Source organism: Carassius auratus, chromosome 42, assembly GCF_003368295.1.
Source record: "Carassius auratus strain Wakin chromosome 42, ASM336829v1, whole genome shotgun sequence".
Classification (NCBI taxonomy): domain Eukaryota; kingdom Metazoa; phylum Chordata; class Actinopteri; order Cypriniformes; family Cyprinidae; genus Carassius; species Carassius auratus.
The window spans coordinates 2,692,183-2,713,488 of record NC_039284.1 but is presented as its reverse complement, the minus strand read 5'-3'; the positions used below and the strand labels follow the sequence as shown (position 1 = coordinate 2,713,488).

Genomic DNA, 21,306 nt, shown 5'->3' with positions numbered 1-21,306 from the left:
ATTCATTTAGGCAGGTCTCAGTTTTCAATTTGAATATTCAGCAGATGTATTGTGGCTTATTTTGTAAACTTTGGCTACAGTCTTGAATAAAATATTTATGTACATTTAAAGAAAAAAAACTTGACACGCTTGTCCTTTTGAACTGGTAATTTAGTATTTAACATAAAAAAAGTTCCAAATTCAGTTTTTTGCATTTAAATATTTCCTGTATTCCATTTTGTCCCATTTTAATTTTGCTGGACTTCTTTTTGATGATTAAAAGAAATGTTCTTAATCAAAAAGCACGTTTAATTAAAGTTGCAGTGCGTAACTTTTTTTTTGGTAAAAAATGATCCGAGATCAATATTTGAGCAAGTAGAAATCTATCATTCTTTAGCCCGATTCACAACGGTTAGCTTGTAATGTTTTCCAGTTTGAGAGGAATGAGTAGTCGGTGTGTTTTTGTCTGTAGATAAATGGTCATGACAATGACAAACATGGACCGAGTCCCAGAGAAGATCGGAGAGATGTTTTGAGAAATCAATAGCAACTGTCATTGTTTTAAAGAGGATTACAAACTATATCACAATGACTTTTTCAGAAATGAACCTCAGCTCATAATCCTTTCAAACTGTCTGTGTCATCTAACAAAAACTAAAGCTAATTCAGATCCTGTTCATCAGTTGTGCTACCAACGTCTTCATCCTGGTAGCAGAATATTATCATTTCATACCTGAACTATTTCCAGGGAAGAATGTTTCCTAGTGTTTAGACCCAAAGCTTAAAATCCCACAGAAGATGAAAGTCCTGGACCTAGAGAAAACAAGGTCGTCTAAAACCGTACCAAGAGTTCAAACCAAGTCTTTCTTTTAGAGTTTGGTTGGGAAGAGAGATGGAGGCGATCTACTTCCACAGTCAAACACACACAAATAATGCTGGGAAACTGGATAGTGTTCTGCTGAGGGGGAAACGGTTTGCTGTGCTCTTATACATACATCAGTGATGGAGAGACGCCGCTGGTCCAGCTCACATTCATTCAAGCCCAGGTCTGTTTGATTGGTTCGTTATTCATGTCACAGACTCGATGAAAAGATGAAGCCAGTCGAGAGCGACACACTCTTCAATCACTTCTCATGTCCACTTTAATGCTGCTGGTCAGAGTATGACAAGGCTGGACAGTGACCACAGGGCCTGCTATTAGTGTCTTTAGTGTTGTCCCAAATATGGTTTTTAGATGCATGATGGTACTGCATGGTCTCTCTTCTTTCTGACAGCCAGTTGACACACACACCATTGTGCTTGTATAGTAATCATATAAGTATAGTGTGTTGTTGTGTGTGTTTCACAATGAAGCATCATTGGATTCCTTCAGACGTGGCTCAGTTCACAGAAAATAAAAGTATCTCGATTCTTATTTAACACTGGTTTCTATGATAGCAGGTTTACAGTTATTAAGTATACATTTTACATTTAATTTTCTGAAAAGTTTTTATTTTTTGTGTGTTTTTGTTAGGGATGCACCGATCATGATTTTTCATGGCCGATTCCGATACCGATTTATTTACAAACAAACTGGCCGATTCTGATACAGATTTCCATTTTTTTTTTTATTATTATTTATCTTTAAGCAACAAACAAGAAATAAGGAAAGTGTGCATAAACAAGATGTTTATTTGGTATTTAATAGGCCAAACTGGCTTTTGGCTATTGACAACAATAACTGCAACCATCTGAAATTAACGGCAGTAACTGCACAGTAAGTAGCCTACATTCAATACAAACATAGATGTTACAGACATCAGCATTTAGCTTTTGTTTTTGAATTGGGTTGCAACCATAGAGAACTGGCCTTAAATTTAAAGATTAACTGTAACCATGTGAAATTAAAGGCAACAACTGCATAGTTCTAGAGTCCAAACAACACGATCAACACATATTCTTGATCAGCATTCAGTATTTTAGTTTTTAAATTTGGTTTTAAATGTTAAAAAAAAGGTCTTTACCAGTGTCTTTATTTACAGACTAAATAAAAGTATGCTATATAGATAGATTATTCCAAAATGTTGAAATCAAATAATGTTGGTGCGAATAAAACAAAGATTCAAAGTGTTTTAATTCATCCAATAAAAATAAATAAATTAGGGTAATGATTCACATCTATATTTTTTTAACTTGAGCCAATGAAAAATAAATAACTATTCTCTCAAGTGAAAAAATATAGATGTGAATCATTACCCTAGAATGTTTTAATTGGATGAATGAAACCCTTTTTCTCAGTGTGCTACAGCAGGTTATTTTTAAATAAAATTAAGTCGATGTAATTTTAAGGTAAAATAAAAATAATAATCCTACTTCAACTGTCGTTTACTTCTGGCTTTTCAAACGTGTAAGTTCCACTTTACAAAAAAAAAAAAAGTTTCGTCACAGTTTAGTCCGTTTCGTTTCTCATCCAACACGTGAGAAGATGATCTGAACATCTCTTCACGGTCTACTCGTGTTCAGGGCTCGCTCGGACCGGAAACAGTAAGCTCGCGCAGCTTTAGTGCACGCAGAAAAGAGACTCTTATTTGTGCGTCAGTACACCAACGGCTGATCGCTTCCTGCTATCTGTGCCTCAGACATGAAGCTCTGCATTTCCAGTACTGATCGGCTGCCCGTGTCCTGCTTACAGATTTCGAAATACTTCCACACAAATGACATAGCGAATGATTACAATGTAGTCTGTGCACGCGAGCGCACTTCCGGAAAAATCAGCCGAAAGAATACCAAAAACCGGGCCGATTGCCGATCACGTATTTTAAGCAAAAACCATCCGGTTCAGATTTATGGCCGGTCAACCGGTGCATCCCTAGTTTTTGTCATTTTTATTAGACTTTCCTGTGTATGTGTGTTCATATAGGCCTAGCTTTTATTCATTTAAATGAAATTTGTGTTAATTTTATTTTAGTACTTTTCAAAAAAAACAAAAAAAAAACATCTATATATCAAATAATAATCTTTACTGGGCAACTAGACTAAAAAAAAATTTCACAGGTTTTTTATTCATTTATTTATTAATTTTTTTTTTTTTTTTTTCAAAGGTATAGTAACCCTTATAGAAACGTTGAGCTTCCCTGCAAATTTTCCATGAAGAAATGTAGTTCCCCCGCTTGGGTGCTCCTAAACTGATACGAGCGCAGAGTCTCCTGGTTATTTTGAACTGCAGTCCACTTCCTGTGTTGTTTGTGTGCAGCTGCTGGAGGAAGAGCAGGTTTAGAGTATCAGACTCGGGTTACAGTGTGAATGTGAAACAAAGAGCGAGGCTCGACCCTGATCTCCTTACACACACATACAAACACTTCTCAGCGTTTCACCTATTTTCGGCCTCCCGATGAATGCTTGGCCTCTTACTTTCATCCAGACCAGAACGTAGCCCTCCAGTTTGGCAAGAGTGGCTTTCACACACACAAAGGCTTTGTGTTTCTCTCCAGCTGACCTTGTTTTCAGCTCCATCGCAGCTAAATCACAGACCAGTTTTAGCTCTGTTCAGTGTGTTGCTTCTCATCGCTCCCTTTCCTAGTGTTTGTCAGTCTAGTTCCTAACCTTGTTGTATGTGTGTTCATGCAGATGTGAAGAAGGACTGGTCAGATCACGCGCTGTGGTGGGAGAAGAAGAAGACCTGGCTGCTAAAGACGCACTGGACGCTGGATAAATACGGCATTCAGGCCGACGCCAGGCTGCTCTTCACGCCGCAGCACAAGCTGTTACGCCTGCAGCTGCCCAACATGAAGCACATGAGGGTGAAGGTCAACTTCTCTGACCGCGTCTTCAAGGCCGTGTCCGACATCTGCAAAACCTTCAGTGAGTGCTGCTGCCTTCCCTAAAATAATGCTCCGCTTCTCCCTAACTCCATTAGCCCTAACTCAATCAGAACAGTAAGTCTGGATAATTGTGTTATTCAGCGATACATTAGAGTGCATCCAGCCTCCAGTGCTGAGAACAGATGTAGGCTTTAGTGGAGAGATGGGACTACATCAGAAAACAGTGATCGTTTGAAGGCCCCTCTTAAAATGGACTGAAAAACACACAAGTGCTGATGGATTTCATATTGACCAGTCCAAGGGCACATGCTTTTAAAAAGCCAATCGCCTTTAGTTTTGTCACACCCCAGCTAATCTTAGCCTATTGAAATCTATAAATAATAATAATAATAATAGTTTTGAAACAATGCATTATGCAGTGACAAACATTTAAAGCACTAGTGGTCATTTCATATGTAGACGGATGATTGATATAATGCCACTATATATAATTTCAGTCAGTTTAATGCTAATAAAAACAACATTGCTGCTATAGACTTAGTACTTATTTTCACATAATATTTATTTAAATCACTTTAAATTATTTTGAAAATGAAACATTCTGGTAAACAAATTATTTAAACTTCATGTACACACACACACACACACAGTGTTCATACAGGTCTGGAACAGTTTTGTAAAACACAAATAAACCCAAAAGGTTTTGGGAAAGTCATGGAAATTTGTTTGTCAAATCTCTACATAATAGAATTATGTTTAATCAGGTTCTGAATTTCAGTGCAGGATAGCACAGCTTTCAAGTTTAAAATGAGGGGAATTCCTGCACACATTTATTCAATATAGCTTGTAGGTTAGATGAGTAAATCACACAGACTGTCAGATTAAAACAGCATGAGTGCTTCAGCTGTACCTCGTCTTCTCTCTTTCACTCAAAGTGGCTTCACATCTCTGCACTACAAGAGTTACTGCAGGCTGCGAAACGAGGCTTTCACTCATGTTTCGGGACCGTTGACAGAACTGTTACTTGCCTAATCAGGTCATTGTTGCATTGTCACAAAAGACTATCATTTGTCACATCCAAAAGCACACACGTATAAAGCTACTTCGAGTTTCATACGGTGTTATTTTCTGCAACTTGTTGTGTTTAAGCGCCCAAATACACACACAACTCTGCTGATCAGGGATTGACGAAGAGAATGATCACTACCTGCATCACTGAACTTGTGACACAAACACAACAGAAGCGTTAGATTTTAATCAGCACAGCCAGCGAAGGAGTGAACGCAGCTGCCTTGAACAAGCGCACCTTTTTTTAACAACAAAAAAATGTCTGTTTCATTGTCTGTTGAGGAAGTACAGATGTTCCTCTCGTTGATAGCAGAGGAGCGGATCCAGCGAGAACATGACTGGGTGATACGAAATGAAAATGTTTGTCAGGAGTCACCGCAGTAGAGGCGGTGCAAATATAATGACGTGAATAATCCTGCAAACTCTAGCGATACTAAACTGCAGTGAAAACTAGGGAAAACTAGGGTTTTAACGGTATTACTACTCTTACCGATACTCCTTAACGGTCCGGTACTTTAACTGTATTCTTATCGGTACTTTGTGTTGTGTTTAGCCCTATTCGGATGGGACTCGTTTTACAGGGGGTAGTTAGAGAAATCTGCTAATTTTAATCCCGTCCGAATCTGCCACGTCTGTGTTTTTCTCACACAACCTCTGTGATCACTCCAGAGCAAATTACCTACTGTTTTTCAGCAAACTCAGTGATCCTCTGAGAAAACTAATCCAGTCCGAATGGGAATGTCTGTGATTGCCGGTGATATTTTAACAACGCGTTTCCTTGTGTGTTTTGGCCAACATGAATTACCGTAGATGCTCTTACCGCGCGGATGTTTGATATATTTGCTTAGCGGCAAATAAATAATAAAAAAATAATACAAATAATAAAATCAAGAGCAAGATCACGTAAACTGTTAATAACGGCTATTGTAATATTAGCGTCTGGTAAGATTACTCGCGTTCATTTATGCACTCATAATGTTACATAATGTTTTAATTACATATGTACCTTTATGAAAATTAAACATACGGTAGGTTTAGCCTACTACACAAAAAAAGGAAAACACGTTAAACTAAAGGAACCACACATTAACATGGTTTTGCTATACTAGCCATTTAGTATTTATTGTGTAATAATACTAAGGCAATCATTCTGAATGAATGCAATGCACGCATACGGAGCGTGTGATCTCTGTGACGCCCAGATGCACAAATCAGATCCTCCCACCTCTGTAATAAACACAGAGATTTTAGTCCCGTCCGAATTGGTACATGAAAATCGCAGACTTCAGGTGGTAAGAATCGAAACTCAAACATAATAGTTTAGAAAACTAGTCCCGTCCGAATAGGGCTTTAGGCAATTGAAATCTTTGCATTTCTCTGTCTGCACATAATGCACTTTTGAAAGATGCTTTGACAGATTGCTTGTGTTTCTGCCCTTACATGAAAAATTTTTGTTGCACTTATGACAACCAGCTTTGTCTGCATCAACTCTAGTGAAGTGTAACCACACTTTGGAACGTCTTGCTGTCTCCGCCATCGTCACTCTTTGTATTAAGCAGGAGTTTTCATACTGTAAGGCGTCGTTCACATATCGCGTCTAAAAACGCGTGGAAAACGCTAGGCGCGCCGCTTTCTGATTTTTTTTCCCCAAAGCCTTCGGGCACTTGCGCTCCTGAGGAGTCTGCCGTTGCTAAGCAACCATGAACTGCTCTCTCCATGAAGATGCAGAAATTTCAGCAATGGATAAACGGGTTTGCAGCACTAAAAACTGCTTGCAGTAGCTCTGCTACTAAATTAATTTAAAAATCCACATACAGCTATTATCAGCGGTTCCTTCATCTTGGGTGAGCTTTCAACGTTGTTACGAAAAAGGTGAAGAAGCTACATGACCCGCGGTGCGCTTGTGGCATTCTGAAAAGTTGAGATGTTTTTAACTCCATGCGGTGCGGACACGCCTGGGGAAAAAACGAGCTTGTCGCACCGCGCGCGCATCGCGACCGTGTCGCTTCCATTATGAGCGCATACCGCGCGCCTACATTTGAAATAATGAACTTGAGCACGCAAAAAATGCAATATGCAATATGGCCCCTTATGCGTGTGCGTGCGCCGCGCTCGTTCTTGTTGTGTGTGTGTGACTGACAGACAGCCTCCGCAGCGCACATGATAGATCTTCCAGATCCCACAGACATACGTCTTAATAATATCACAAATTAGAAATGTTTGGCGAGATAAAATGAGCACGATAACATTATTAAGCAAAAATACATAGTACATAATTTTTTTTTTTCCCTCCAGTACCGAAAGCAGAACTGATAGAGTCAGATCTTACTGATACTATGGTCTTTCATAATTTAGCCCCGGGGCTAGTTTAATACTGGGTTTCGGTACACATCCCTAGTGAAAACGCAAACCAGGTTGAGTCTTGCCAATCTGAGCCATGTTGATTTGAAGAAGCAGCACACAGTGGAAAAGCGCCATAACATTAATAGCCAATCAGAATGTTTTGCTCTTATAAATAAGAGACCTGCATAATAGTATCGCAGCCCCGATGAATGGTAGACATGTTGAAAAAGTTGCAATTCGCAATAGTCAAATTGTCAATTGATGTCCATCTAGCACATATTTACATAGAAAAACTAATGAAAACGCAGCGTAGCTTTGTAAACCGCTCAGAGTAATCATGTCATCTCCATAAGAACAATATGATGGGCAGAACAAATTTGCAGGGATTTTTGAAAAGGTCCTTTTCACACATCTTACATTACCAATAAAGACAGTATGTGAGAAAGGCGCTAAACTCTTTCTCTGTTTGCTGTGAATTTGAATTGCTTAACGTTCATCATGGAAAACAGTGTGCATTATCTCACTAGATATGTGATGTAAATCATTTAGAAACCTTTGCCAACACAGGAGACCTGTGCATCATCCCATTTCTAAATATGACATTTATTGTACATCTCGATTTCAAAATAAAAGTTTCTGAGTTTGTAAGTTGCCGAATATTAAAATTTAATGGATTTAAACATAATTTAATCACACTGTAAAGTGAAACATCACCCATCACACGTTGGTGCCCTTTTTTATAATACATAATGGACTTAAGTTGGTTATGTTCATATTATGTGTAGGCATATTAAATTATGTAGTTTAACAGTGTTGTTGAATAAAACCATGCAATGACTTAGTTTTGATATTTTATTTGACCGTTTTATTTATTTATTTATTATTACCTTATTATTATCATATTGTTCGTCTATATATAAATAGTCATAAAAAAGCCTGGTTTTGACTTGGGTTTATTTGTGTTACTAAAAAAATCAGATTACTCAATAGTCAAAATATTCAGTAGATTACTTGATTACCAAAATTATCATTAGTTACTGCCCTAGATTAGTTAAAATAATTGAAAATACAACTGCATTGTTTTACTTTTTGTAATTGAAAGACAAATATTTTGTCATTGAAATTTTCTTTAAAATAGAATTAAAATATTGTCTCGTTCTAGTGAACCAAGTATCTGTATTTTCTCTCGTCTCGTGAGCTAAGTGAATTGTCACACCCCTAGTGTCGATAAGCAGTTATGTAATTTAAATTTTTCAGGTCAACCATATATTCATAAAAAAAAAAAAAATCAGTTTGAATAAGAAAAGCAATAACTTTGCCATAGTATCCTTTCAAATGTGAAAGTTGCCACAGTCATTGCATGCTTTGCATATGCTGCCGCCCATGGAAGAGCTGATTTTTTTGGTTTGCTGTTTAAAATGCGTAAAGGTTGGTCTGTGTACACATGCATCAGACGGATATCGTGTTTACTGACTCAGCATGCCCTTGAACTGCTCCAAATCCTGTTTCATAAACAGTTCTTATCAGTGTAACTGTCTGATGGTAACTTTTTGTTGTGTCCATAGATAGAAAACAAGGCCTTATGAGCACTTACCGGATGAATTCTCTCCATCAATATCTGCACAAAAAATATTGACCGAAAATAAGTCAGATGACTTCCTCTCTCAAATTGATTTGAATTGACCCTGACTCTCTAACTCACAAACACAAAAATAGCATGAAATGTTGGTTTACATTTATTATTTATGTGAATACTTCAGTAGGTCAATAAGATTTAGTTTTAAACATGACAAAATAAAAATCTGTTACTATAGCATCGCTAGAGCATTTCCGAAGCAACATAATGCAAGCCTTAATGCACCGATCAGATCTTTTGACCATATTTTGTCCTACCTGTTTTCATGCCCTTTAGACTCGACTAGGGCTGTGTTCAGTGCATCGATATGACGATGTATCAGCACATACTACTTGACGATGCAGGTATCAATACTGCAACGTGCGCAGCAGTTGGACCGTGCTTAATTTAAATACAAGAACTGCGTTTAAAATGAAGTGGAAAAGTGCAAGTTTTCTAAAACAAAAATTATGAATAGAGTATATTATATAGGCTACAGCCAGGATTAATCTGGCCGCAGAGGAGCACATCCTGGGTTGCCTGATATAAAGAGAAAATCCCAGAAAACAAAGCTTCACACTTACGCAATACAGAAATATCTGCTAAGTGTGTTACTTATTTATTTCAACCTGGCAACCATGTGCACACACACTCTCTCTCTCTCTCTCTCTCTCTCTCTCTCTCTCCACTGACCGGAAAATGACCGGTCACAATTCAGTTAGGGCTAGTTTATATGAATGTGTGTCTGAAAGGAACTGTCTTTAGAAAAGTTGGATGGTATTTTTTCTTTTCATCTTGTCTCTGACATAAAGCATATTAAAGTTCATAAGTGCAGTGCTGCTTTGTTTACACCGGAAACCAAGAAAAGGCTTTAATCTGCATCAAGATATTTTTTATGTATAGTTTTCACAAAACTGAAGTCAAATCATTCGGTTTTTGCTTCAGATTTTGAAATTATACAACCTAATTGAGTAAAAAGTGGTTGCCTCTAATATTAAATAGAAAGAGCACAGTTAAAGCCTTATTTTGTTTATATAAATATAAGTGATTTATTTTATTTGTGCTATTTACTTGTTTGATTTGGGGCTTGTTGTAAAATTTCAATTTAGTTTTGTTATTTACATTCACATTACATTTAAATTTTTTCATTTAGCAGATGCTTTTATCCAAAGCGACTTAGAAATTAGGACAATAGATGCAATCAAAACCAACAAAAGAGCAATAAAGAGCTATATTAGTATATTATTATAGTGCCCAATTTCAATTTCACTAAGAAACATGCAGCATTTTGTCTAAGCAATAATAAAAGGAGACATTTAATCTAAAAAAATAAATAAACCATGAATGGAACAGTGAAATCAGAATCGTGAGTTGAGTGAATCGTTAAATTCCTACCTACCAGCAATGTGAAGATGATTTTATTAATGTATTAGAATGATTAAATTACAATATACATTTAATAGAATGAGTGCATTATTATTTATGGGCTTAAAATAGAGATGCAAACAATCAGAATATTGTACTCCATGCCACTTCTTATACTTTTATACTGTAGTTCAGTTCTGGAGGACCTTCATTATTAGGGGTGTAACGGTTCACAAAATTCACGGTTCGGTTCGATACGATACACTGATGTCACGGTTCGGTTCGGTTCGATACGTTTTAGATACAGCAAAATGTAAAAACATCTCAACTTTTCAGAATGCCGCAAGCGCACCGCGGGTCATGTGACAAGAACTAACCAATCAGCTTCATCCTTTCCCGTAACAACGTTGAGAGCTCAGCCAAGATGAAGGATCAGCTGATCATAGTTGTATATGGATTGCAATTTTGAAATAAACTCCGTAGCAGAGCTACTGCAAGCGATTTTTAGAGCTGCAAATCCATTTATCCTTCGCTGAAATTTCCGCGTCTCATGGAGAGACCACGTCATTGTTGCTTAGCAAAGACAGACGCCTCATGAGTGCTTCTGCCCGAGCGCTTTGGAAAGGAGGAGAAAGACGCGCTTAGCGTTTTCCACGCGTTTTTAGGCACGATATGTGAACGGCCCCTAAGGCGCTCGCTCACTCAGCATGCGCTGAAGGCTCGTTGCAAAATGTCTAATGCATTTAACAGACCAGAAATATAAGATCCTAAAATAACCAACAGGTCTGGTGTTTGGGTTGGATTCCCTGTAAGCTATAGTGTCTAAATGCTGCAGGGATAGTTTGCTGCGTGCATGTTTCTCCTTTTTTTCGTCTTTTCCCAGATAGTACTGACGCATATATCCCAGATATTCCCGCTGTTTTTTTTTTTTTTTTTTTTTTGTAATCCCGCTGGTGTACCCTGTCATGTTGCAGATGCGACATACCGTTGTTTTTTTATCCACCACTCTCTTGCCATCACCATTATAGCTTAAAGGGAATCCAAAGTGCACCCAAACACCAGACCTGTTGGTTATTGGAGGATCTTCTCATTTCTAGTCTGTTAAACGCATTGGCTATTTTGCAACGAGCCTTCAGCGTGTACTGAGTGAGCGAGCGCCTGCTGAGTAGCCTAACATAAACATATAAGATGGTGTTTTTTTCTTCTTCGGGAGTGTCAGGGGCGTTGCCTGTTACGTTGTTTGGGTTATTGGGCTACCTTGTTGAACGCATATCATTATATTTCTATCTCTCTCTTTTTTTTTTTTTTTTTAAATATAATTAATTACTCCAACGAACCGTTCGGTATACATAATGCGTACCGCGTACCGAACCGAAAGCGTCGTACCGAACGGTTCAATACGAATACGCGTATCGTTACACCCCTATTCATTATGCAAAAGTCGACTGTCTGCTCTGCCTATAGTTAGCAATGGCCCTATTGTATGCAATGTAACAGCTGTTTAACTAAATTCTGCTGAGGTGAAATTTAGTGCAGTCCCGTATCATGGCATCTGTTTTGAGATGCGTATTGAGACTTTGCTGGCGATACAAGCCAAGTAATGATACGATTCTGAAGATACAGTAAATAAACTAATGCTGTAAGGTCAGATGTCAGTTGTGTCTGATAAAAAAAAAAAAACATATTATGAAGTGGCTCTGATCATATGACAGAAAAAATCAGATCTAGTACAGATTCTTGTTTACACGTGTGCACCAAATTCCTAACTCTCAGATGTGAGTTTTGTGATAGTTTAAAAGTAACCACAATGAAGTTAATTCTGAGAAAAGCTCCAGCATCATCTGTTTGCAGTTGACACATGATTTTGATGTTTTGTTTTCTAATGCAATGGCATTCAGATATTTGTAAGTGTCCAGATACTTTCGGTGACCACTGTATGTCTTGTAGAGCGTGCGGAGTAGTTTGAGGAAGGGATAAGAGACAGGAAGTTTACAGCAGTCCAACTGGCAGCAGCTGCAGACAGCCAGTGAGACAAGGATTATCCAGCTCACATATGCTGTCTCTCTCCATCTCTGCTGCCAGAGAAGTTGGGAGTTTCTTCTTCATTAGCTGAAATCACATAGACATGACAGAGTTTGCCTGTGATGAAAGAGATCCAGACGTTATTCCTCCACAGAAGAGGACATGTGCTCAGGAATTCCACTTTTAAAACCATTCCAATCACAGATGAACAGAAATGAGAAGTGCGTGGATCCCACGTGATATTAGCTTGCCTTATTAAGAGGATAGTTCAGAAGATTTTTCGTATACACTGTTATATACTGTATATTTTTGTAAAATGGCACAGGCTTTTCAATATCTGAAAGTACACTCTGCATCAGACATAAGTCAGTCCACTGTTATAGTATGATATTTAGATAATAAAGTATTTAATGATAGAACTTTAGTTATTAGAATTAAAACTTGGTACCCATGTGTGAATGCTTTGACATTTTAACTGAATTTAGGACTGGTAGTGGTCCATTTTTGGACATCCAGTGTTTTCTGTTAAAAATAAGGGGGGGGGGGGGGACTAACAATAATACTAATAGGATGATGATAATGATGATGATTTGAATTCTACTAATAAGAACAGTAAGGATTAACAATATGTTGGAATCATGAATATTAATCAGGTTATGTGCGTTCGCTCGAACTGATTCGCTGAAATCAATACAGGGGTGGCAAATAGGTGAGCACCAGCCAATGACAATGTCATTCATGCATTAGATCCTCCCACTACTGAAAAACCCGGCAGTTCTTAAAAGCTGATAAAAATCAAAAGGAATGTCATTATTATGACAGGAAAACACAACAAAGAATATCGTTTAGCATGTCAATTCTGCATGTATGACACTTGCTCTCACCAAAGCGATGGCGAGTCGTGCCAGTAAACTAGAGTTCACGGTATGTCAAAGCTGAACTGTGCATCTATTGAGATGAACTGAAAAATAACACAGATCGCTTGACAGAGAGAGAAACTCGGTGAGTGAAAATATATCTTTGCTAAACTTACACTCTGCTTCCAACTCAAACACTGGAGAATTGATCAGCCATTGGCTAATATTAGACATCATATAGTCATCCAGAGTGAAGATTTAGTCACGCATGCAAGTGATTTACTCACAATGTAGAGAGTTGCCTAGAGCGACTGGACTGCGTTTCTCCAGATCACTTCACATAACACAAGAGCTGCCCATCAAAGAAGTAGTAATATGAAAAATGTGTGGTTTCTAAATCAGAGCATTCTCTATGAGATTCTTGTAAATTACGGCTGACTGATTTGGCAGCGTTTGCTCAAAGATCTTCTGTTTGTTGATTGGAATTTCAGAGGAGGTGCTCGCTCACTCACAGCTCTCCAGTGACCTGATACAGTTCGCTCACATATGGCTGTAAAAGGGCAGACTCAGAGAGAGAGAGTGAGAGAACCGCCATCTGGTAGTTCTTAAAACCTCTGGAATGCTTTTGCTTTAGTAACACAACTAAACAAGCCATTCCTGCCAAGCCATGAAGTCCCTCCCCAACACACTCCGTCACACACGTTTCCTCCAGGGCTGTGGAAAATCCAGGGAGTGCAAGTCGTCCTGCCATAATGCTTTAAGAAGTGCAGAACTGAACTGCAAGAAATTCAATAAAAACTCATTTAATGCCAAAACTGTCAAAAGCGATTATTTTTAAATATGCTTTATTCTGGATTAAGCCTCTCTCTTTCATCATGTACTTATTGGACTTGTCTTCTCGCTGGTTCTCGCTGGTCCGCTTTAGACCTCTGATTTCCAAAATGTGGAAATCTAGTCATGAAAATGGAATTTACAGTATAACATGCTTTATCATGGAATTCAACTTACGTTTCTGCCATTTGAGTTTCCTTTCTGTGAACAAATGAAGCCTGTCACAAAAATGAATTGAAACCCATCATATTTAGGCTAGGGCTGAAACGATTAGTAGACATTATTGACAACGTCAACACAAAATATAATAATTGCTGTTGATAATGTTCATTGTCTGGTTGACTATGTCTTGTATTCATTTTTCTAAAAATTCCTCTCACGTGTGCACAAACTGATAGTCATGACTTATAGGCTACTACTAAATATTGTAGAAACGTATTTTTTTTTGTAAAGTTGCTTTGTAATGATTTGTATTGAAAAAAGCGCTAAACAAAAACTTGAATTGAATTGAAAAAAAAAAACTGTCGACAATATCGCAGTTTCCCCCCCCCCCCCCTTCTTTATCTGTAAACTAAATCAAATATATTTCAACATTGCATTTCTTGTATGTATATATGTAGGCCTACTGCAGATTTTTATATATATTTAATTTTACCATTAAAATAAAATGTAGCCTATTACATAGAGCCCTATTTGTTGCATAGACTTATTTTTTTCCGTCCCTGTGCAGAGTTTGAGGTCAGCCTGGAAAGTGTGATATTATCAAAACTATTCAATTCAAATCAAGTTTATTTGTATAGTACTTTTTAAGATACAAATCATTGCAAAGAAAATAAAGTTTCTACAATATATTTAGTAGTAGCTTGTTAGCGGTGACTAGATCAAATTAATGTACATATGGCAGAAATGTACAGTAACATTCTGTTAATGGCATAATCAAAAACATGTTGAACCCCATTACCAGCAATGATTACATGTTGCAATCAAACTTGTAGCAACATTTGGTAGTTTATTTTGTTTCAGGGTTTGCCTCATCTGAGGTCCTCTGAGGGGTTGCATCATCTCTTCTCAGGTGTTCGGTCATCTCAGGTCTTTGTAAGGACTGGATCCAGACTGAAGCTTGTGTAATTTCTAGTTACCATGGGATTTCAATCTTGGGCAGAATTACAAATACAAATACAGATATAATTAGCGTATCAACCAAGCAAAAGTTATTTGTTCAACCCAGGCCAAGGAATATTAATGTGCATTCGAACAGATGTAACTGCAGTACAAGAATTTGAGATGCGTTATTTGAATGTTTGGCCAACATTATCAGGAAGGCTAATCCAGAGTTTGGGAGCCAAATGGCAAAAATCTCTACCTCCTTTAGTGGACTTTGCTATCCTAGGAACTACCAAAAGTCCAGCGTTTTGTGACCTTAGGGAGCGTGATGGGTTGTAGTGAGGTAGAAGGCTAGTTAGGTACGCAGGAGCTGAACCATTTAGGGCCTTATAGGCAAGTAATGATAATTTGTAGCTAATACAGAACTTAATAGGTAGCCAGTGCAGCGATTGAAGAATTGGGGTAATATGATCATATTTTCTTGACCTGGTAAGGACTCTAGCTGCTGCATTTTGGACTACCTGTAGCTTGCTGTGAAGTTGTGGCTTAGTGTTTAGAGAGTTTGACTCCTAACCCTTGGGTTGTGGATTCGAGTCTCGGGCCGGCAATACCTTGACTGAGGTGCCCTTGAGCAAGCCGCTGCATAAATGGCTGCCCACTGCTCCAGGTGTGTGTTCATTGCTCTGTGTGTGCACTTTGGATGGGTTAAATGCATAGCACGAATTCTGATTATTGGTCACCATCCTCTGCTGAATGTCACTTCACTTTCACTTTTCACTTTCTCTTTGTTTATTGAAGATGCAGGACAACCACTTATAAGTGCTTTACAATAGTCCAGTCTAGAGGTCATGAATGCTTGAACTAGCTTTCTAGCATGTTTCATAGCTTGACAGTGTTTATAAGCTGGACGAAATCTGTTTTTGTTACATGGGAAATATGGTTTTGAGATGTTGCTGTCTAATATAACACCCAGATTTAGAGGAAGTTTATCCGTCTATCTTATCCAAATTCAATAGTAGAAAATTATTGGTCATCCAGTCTTTCACATGTTTTAAACACTCTGTTAGCTTAGATAATTTGGAAGTTTCATCTGGTCTTGTTGATATACTGTTGAGTATCATCATAACTATGGAAACTAATTCTTTATTTTCTAATTATATTACCATGGGGTAACGTATATTGAAAATAGCAGAGGACCTAGGACTCGTCCTTGTGGCACTGCATGCTTTACTGGTGATAGCTGAGATGACTCCCCATTTAAAATAACAAAGTGTTAGCAATCAGACAGGAAGGATTTAAACCTTCTGAAAGCCTGCCTTTGAATACCTGTATAGTTTTGTAATCGATATGAGTATATCATGATCTATATCTATATCTATATCTGTTGAACGCAGCACTAAGATAAAGTAAAACTAGCAATGAGATGTAGCCTTGGTCTGACGCATGAAGCATGTCATTGAGTTGACAGTAGTACTTGCTAGGGATGTAACAATTCACTCAACCCGTGATGCGATACAATTCATGATGCTGATATCACAATACAATTTTCTCACAATTGTTTTTAGTTTTTGACCAAATTAGATTTAATCTAAATTAGTTGTATAATTTCAAAATTTTAAGCAAAATCAGAATGGTCTTTGTTAAATTGCGGTACATAAAACATCTGAACGTGCCAAAAACAGCAGATGGATTGAATGAGACACAGATTTACTCTGACAGCAGGTGGCGCTTCTGGAACAGCAGCAATACAGCGTTTCCTTGGTTAACACTGTAAACAAAGCAGAGCTGGGCTTGACCCTATTGATGAACGCTGCTTTAATCTTACAGAGGGAAGGTGAAAGTAAAAACTTTTGTTATGAAAGTCAGTTCCCCTAAGACATGCATTCATTATCTCATTCTCCCAACTGGATCATGATTTGTTTGATAAAACATCCCTAGTGCTTGCACTTGCAGAACTTTTATAATTTTTTTAATTAAGACTATGTGGAACATGTCTTCTAGTAGCGAAACATGGGGGTCTTTAAAAACATCATATACCCTGAGACGATGGGGAGTCTAAAGAATGAACACGTGCTCAGCCCTGTAAGCATGTGTCTGCCTCCAATACATGTAATTTTCCTGTTGAAATGACCCCGAGTCTGAGACGTCTTGTGATGATCCTGATCATTAATGACAAGACATGGGGACTTGTGACTTGGTGACTTGGACTCGAGTCGACTCGAGTCGCTATTTTTATGACTTGAGACTTGACTTGGACGTTAAAGACTCGGGACTTGACTTGACTTGAGAGACGATGACTTGAATGACTTGAGTGTTAATCACACCATGTTTTCAGTTTAAATATAAAATGTAAATTATTTAAAAAAATAAAGTTGATTACTCAGCTGGAGCGCAGGCTGAGAATAGCGTCGTGACTGGATCATCCATCACAAAACAGAAAGACAGTCGAGGATCATCAGGTAACAGAACACAGTACTAAGAACCAAGGGTTCCAAAACTTTTGAGTGGGGTTATTTTAATAATTTCAGCATTTTTTTTGTCTTGTGGACTAAATGTTAAAATCTTTTATGTACAATATCTTACTCAGGACAGTACTAAATAAAAAATAACAATCATTTAGTATGATCTCTCTTATTTTTTGAAAATTACTCGCATTTTCACAGATTCTGCAAAGGGTGCCCAAACTTTCTAGAAATGTAACAAAGTTTAATGTTGTATGTAAACTGTGTTTGAGAGAGAGAGAGAGAGGTGTTCAGAGAGGAGTCTGTTGTATGTTTAGGTGTTTTGTTTTATGGACTCAATGTTGAAAATGTAAAACATTTCAAACACAGAAGTGAAAAATTAATAATTTTATGAAGTTACAATTTTGTTTGATTCCATGATGTATTTTACTGAACATGAGTATTTACAATGCAAATCCAAATTATTTTAATTTACTGACAGTTACTTATATCTTGTCTTTTAACTTTATTAAGATCAGATTCTGCAGGTAAAATTACAATAATAAGGTGACTTGACTTGGACTTGACTTGACATAGCTTGTGACTTGACTTGACTTGCCCAAGAAAAAAATACTTGGGACTTACTTGAGACTTGAAGGTTAAGACTTGAGACTTACTTGAGACTTGCACGTGTGACTTGGTCCCATCTCTGTTAATTACCTCTTTCACAGACATCCGGCATCCTGAGGAGCTGTCCTTACTCCGCAAGCCCCGCGACCCCAAGAAGAAGAAGAAAAAGCTGGAGGAGGCAGAGGAGGAGGCGCTGGAGCTGGAAGGACCTCTGCTCACTCCTGGATCAGGTACGTCTCAGATCACCATCATCATGTGTCTGTGGAAGTGTAAAGAAGTCCTCTGAGAATGTCAGTGCACTGGTCTCTCTGTCATCTGTTTTCAGTCCTGGTCCTGAGGACCAGCTGCGCTGCACATTTTCTGTCTCTCCCTTATTTGAGTCACCAGATTCAGATCATTATATTGTTTGGATAGAGCTCCATGAACTGCAAGTTTGAGACTTTTTATCTCACAATTCTGACACTTTTTCTCACAGTTGTGAGATATAAAGTCACAATTCGGAGAAAAAAAAATAAGTATTGTGAGAAGTCACTATTACCTTTTAAAAAAATGTATTCAGAGGCGGAAACTAAGTGTCTGTCTCCGAAAGCTGAGAAAAAGTACTTATCATCAATCTAATTAATCAATTTAATAAAATGTTAACTATTGAAAATCCTCTTTTTCAGGTTTTTATTCCTTATTAAATCATAAATCCAATAGTTCTGTCATAAATTGTGAGTGTCGTTCCTTATTTTCCACATCGCTGATATCATCCCAAGTGTGAGCAGCTTTGATTGTTGTGGCACATGGCGTTGCTTGTTTGCAGCGTTGGCTGTGTTTGATGGTTTGGAAGCCATGAAGCTCCATAATGGTGCGTGTGTGGTTGAAGAGCAGGAAAACAAAAGGGATGTTATGTTGAAACAGTGCTGAAATGAGAAATGTGTGGGTTGAGAGCAGCGTCTCATTTGCAGTCGGAGCGTGAATGGTTCAGATTCCTCACATATTTGGTCACGCTGCCATTTTGAGACAGAGAGACCGAAACATCACCGAGCGCCCCACACATGATGCGCTAAAATCCACTTAAGATGCACAGAGGACAGACTCCATCTCCTCAGGTCGACATGAATAGGCTCTATTGTCCCAGATGAGTCCCTCATGCAAACTCAGCACACAGGCCAAAACACTGGTGCAAGCACGACTGTGTCTGGGATCTGTTCTCCACTTGTTCCTTCATCACGACCATGTAACCTTATGATGACCCTCATTAAAATAGTGCAGGCTTCCCGATGTTTAGTGACCATAAAGACGCTGGTTAGTTCAGCACAAAAGCTCTTTTAGGAAGGAGAAGATGGAACAGGAGCTCCTGTGAGCCGCTTCGGTCCACTACAGGAAATGAGCCGAAGACCCGCCGCTTGATCCCCTCTCAGAAGGGTTTAAGAACGAGTCGCTGTGATAAGAATCGTTTTGATAACGACATGAGCTCCACCCATAAGTGTCCTTTCCCTTCCTCTACAGATCTTCAAACTAAACTATCTGCTCTGGAAGTAGAGCTCTGTCTTCTTCTGTTCTGCATCTGGACTTTCATATGCACATTTATGCATTTAGCAGATGCTTTTATCCAAAGCATCTTACAAAAGAGCCTACAATATTTGTAATATAAATGCCTTGTGCATTAGACTAGGAAGTAAACTAGAAAAGAGGAGAAATATAATACATCATTTATTATTATTATTATTATTATTATTATTATTATTATTATTATTATTATTATTTCATGTTTGTATTTATTTATTTAATGATAAGATTTTGATCTTGACATTTCAAATAGAAAATAAATGTATTTACTTTAAGGTGGGTGAATAAAATTGTCTAAAGGTTACCTGACTCCTTTCACTGAGACAAAAAAATTGGGGGAATTTGTTTATTGTTTTTACAACAAAGAAAAAATGAGAGACAATGAGACAAAAAGTGTATTAAAGATCTTGTTTGTGTGTGTTTAATGAAAAGGCAAAATATGACACTAAAGGGAACTTGTTCTTTTTTTATATATATTATTTTCTTCTTAAAACTATGGTTACTTCTGAGGTCTTTTCTCATTTTGCATGTTAACACTTTCCTCTTCTTCCAAGCTGTTAATCTCTTTAATCTATCCTTCATTCCCAATCTTTCTCTGTTTTTTCTTTTCTACATTTCCTTCCATTCCTCAAGCCTCTGAGATACTATACATTGGACCAGTAAAAGGTAAGGCTCACTGTTTTTCTGTCTTCCTGCATTGCTTCCTCTCACTGCAGCTGGAGCAGTCAGCTGACCACTGCTGACCCTCAGAAAGCCCTGGCTCTGGTCACCTGACTCTCTGCTTCAGTGACACCTCAGATGATGAGGGTCACGAGATGAGCTTTACCCAAACACTGCATTCCCTTGCATTGCCTTATCTGTACACAGTTTTGCTTAAGTTGTCTTGCTTTGTCCTGAAATCAGTATAAGATAAGAGATAAAATACTGAAAGGTCATGTCAAGGAGCTACGCAGTAAATACTGATTATCATTATTATTATTATTAAGCTTTTATCTGTAGTTCATCATGACTGGTTATAAAAAAAGCTGGTTTACTCAAAATATTATCTATATCAAGATGCATTTGCACATGATGGAGGGCATGTCTGTGCACAAAAAAAAAAAAAAAAAAAAAGAGTTACTAAATTAAAAACCATTATGTGAAATATAAAAGACCTTGAACTTTTAATGCAGTTTTATTAGGAGTATTCCTACTACAAGCACAAAAGTCTTGTTTCATTTTTTCTATTGGAAGGAATACAGAAAAAAAACAGTGCTTGCAATGATGCAGAGATTAGCTGTCAAGTCAAATAGTAGAAAAGGTAACCCAAATAAACAGAGAGGCCAATGACCAATGTCAAATGCAGTGTGCAAATAAGTGCAGGAAAAATAATATTAATATCCCTGGAGCCGTTTTCATTAGTGTGACTTCACTGCTGCTGAATCTCTAATGACACAGAAAATAAATTATATTTTATCTGAGTTGTGAGCATGCAATCGGAATTGAATGTGACAAATTTAATTGATGGCAAAATGTATTTTGTCCTGCGCACAGAAACAAGCACACAGCGTGACTGGTGTAGTCCGATCCACAAGCAGATTAATATAATTATGCATTTATTATTTTTATTTATATTTTACTGATTCTTTTAATGGATTGTTCCAAAATTCTGTCATATTGAAGGAATTTCAGTATTTTTTCCAGCTCAGCCGGATGAA

The 21,306-nt window shown here is 37.7% G+C and overlaps 1 protein-coding gene across 4 annotated transcripts in view; it reads left to right on the top strand.

Moving 5' to 3' along the window:
• The window catches only part of LOC113060418 (fermitin family homolog 2-like), a 57,153-nt gene that overhangs the window by 9,070 nt on the left and 26,777 nt on the right, over positions 1-21,306 (top strand). For 2 of the 4 annotated variants that reach the window (XM_026229319.1, XM_026229317.1), the window contains exons 3-5: positions 3,586-3,819; positions 18,157-18,285; positions 20,243-20,275. In XM_026229319.1, the coding sequence (XP_026085104.1) occupies positions 3,586-3,819; positions 18,157-18,285; positions 20,243-20,275 (396 nt within the window). The remainder of the gene's footprint in view (positions 1-3,585; positions 3,820-18,156; positions 18,286-20,242; positions 20,276-21,306) is intronic. The other 2 variants (XM_026229321.1, XM_026229320.1) reach the window with 1 other exon arrangement.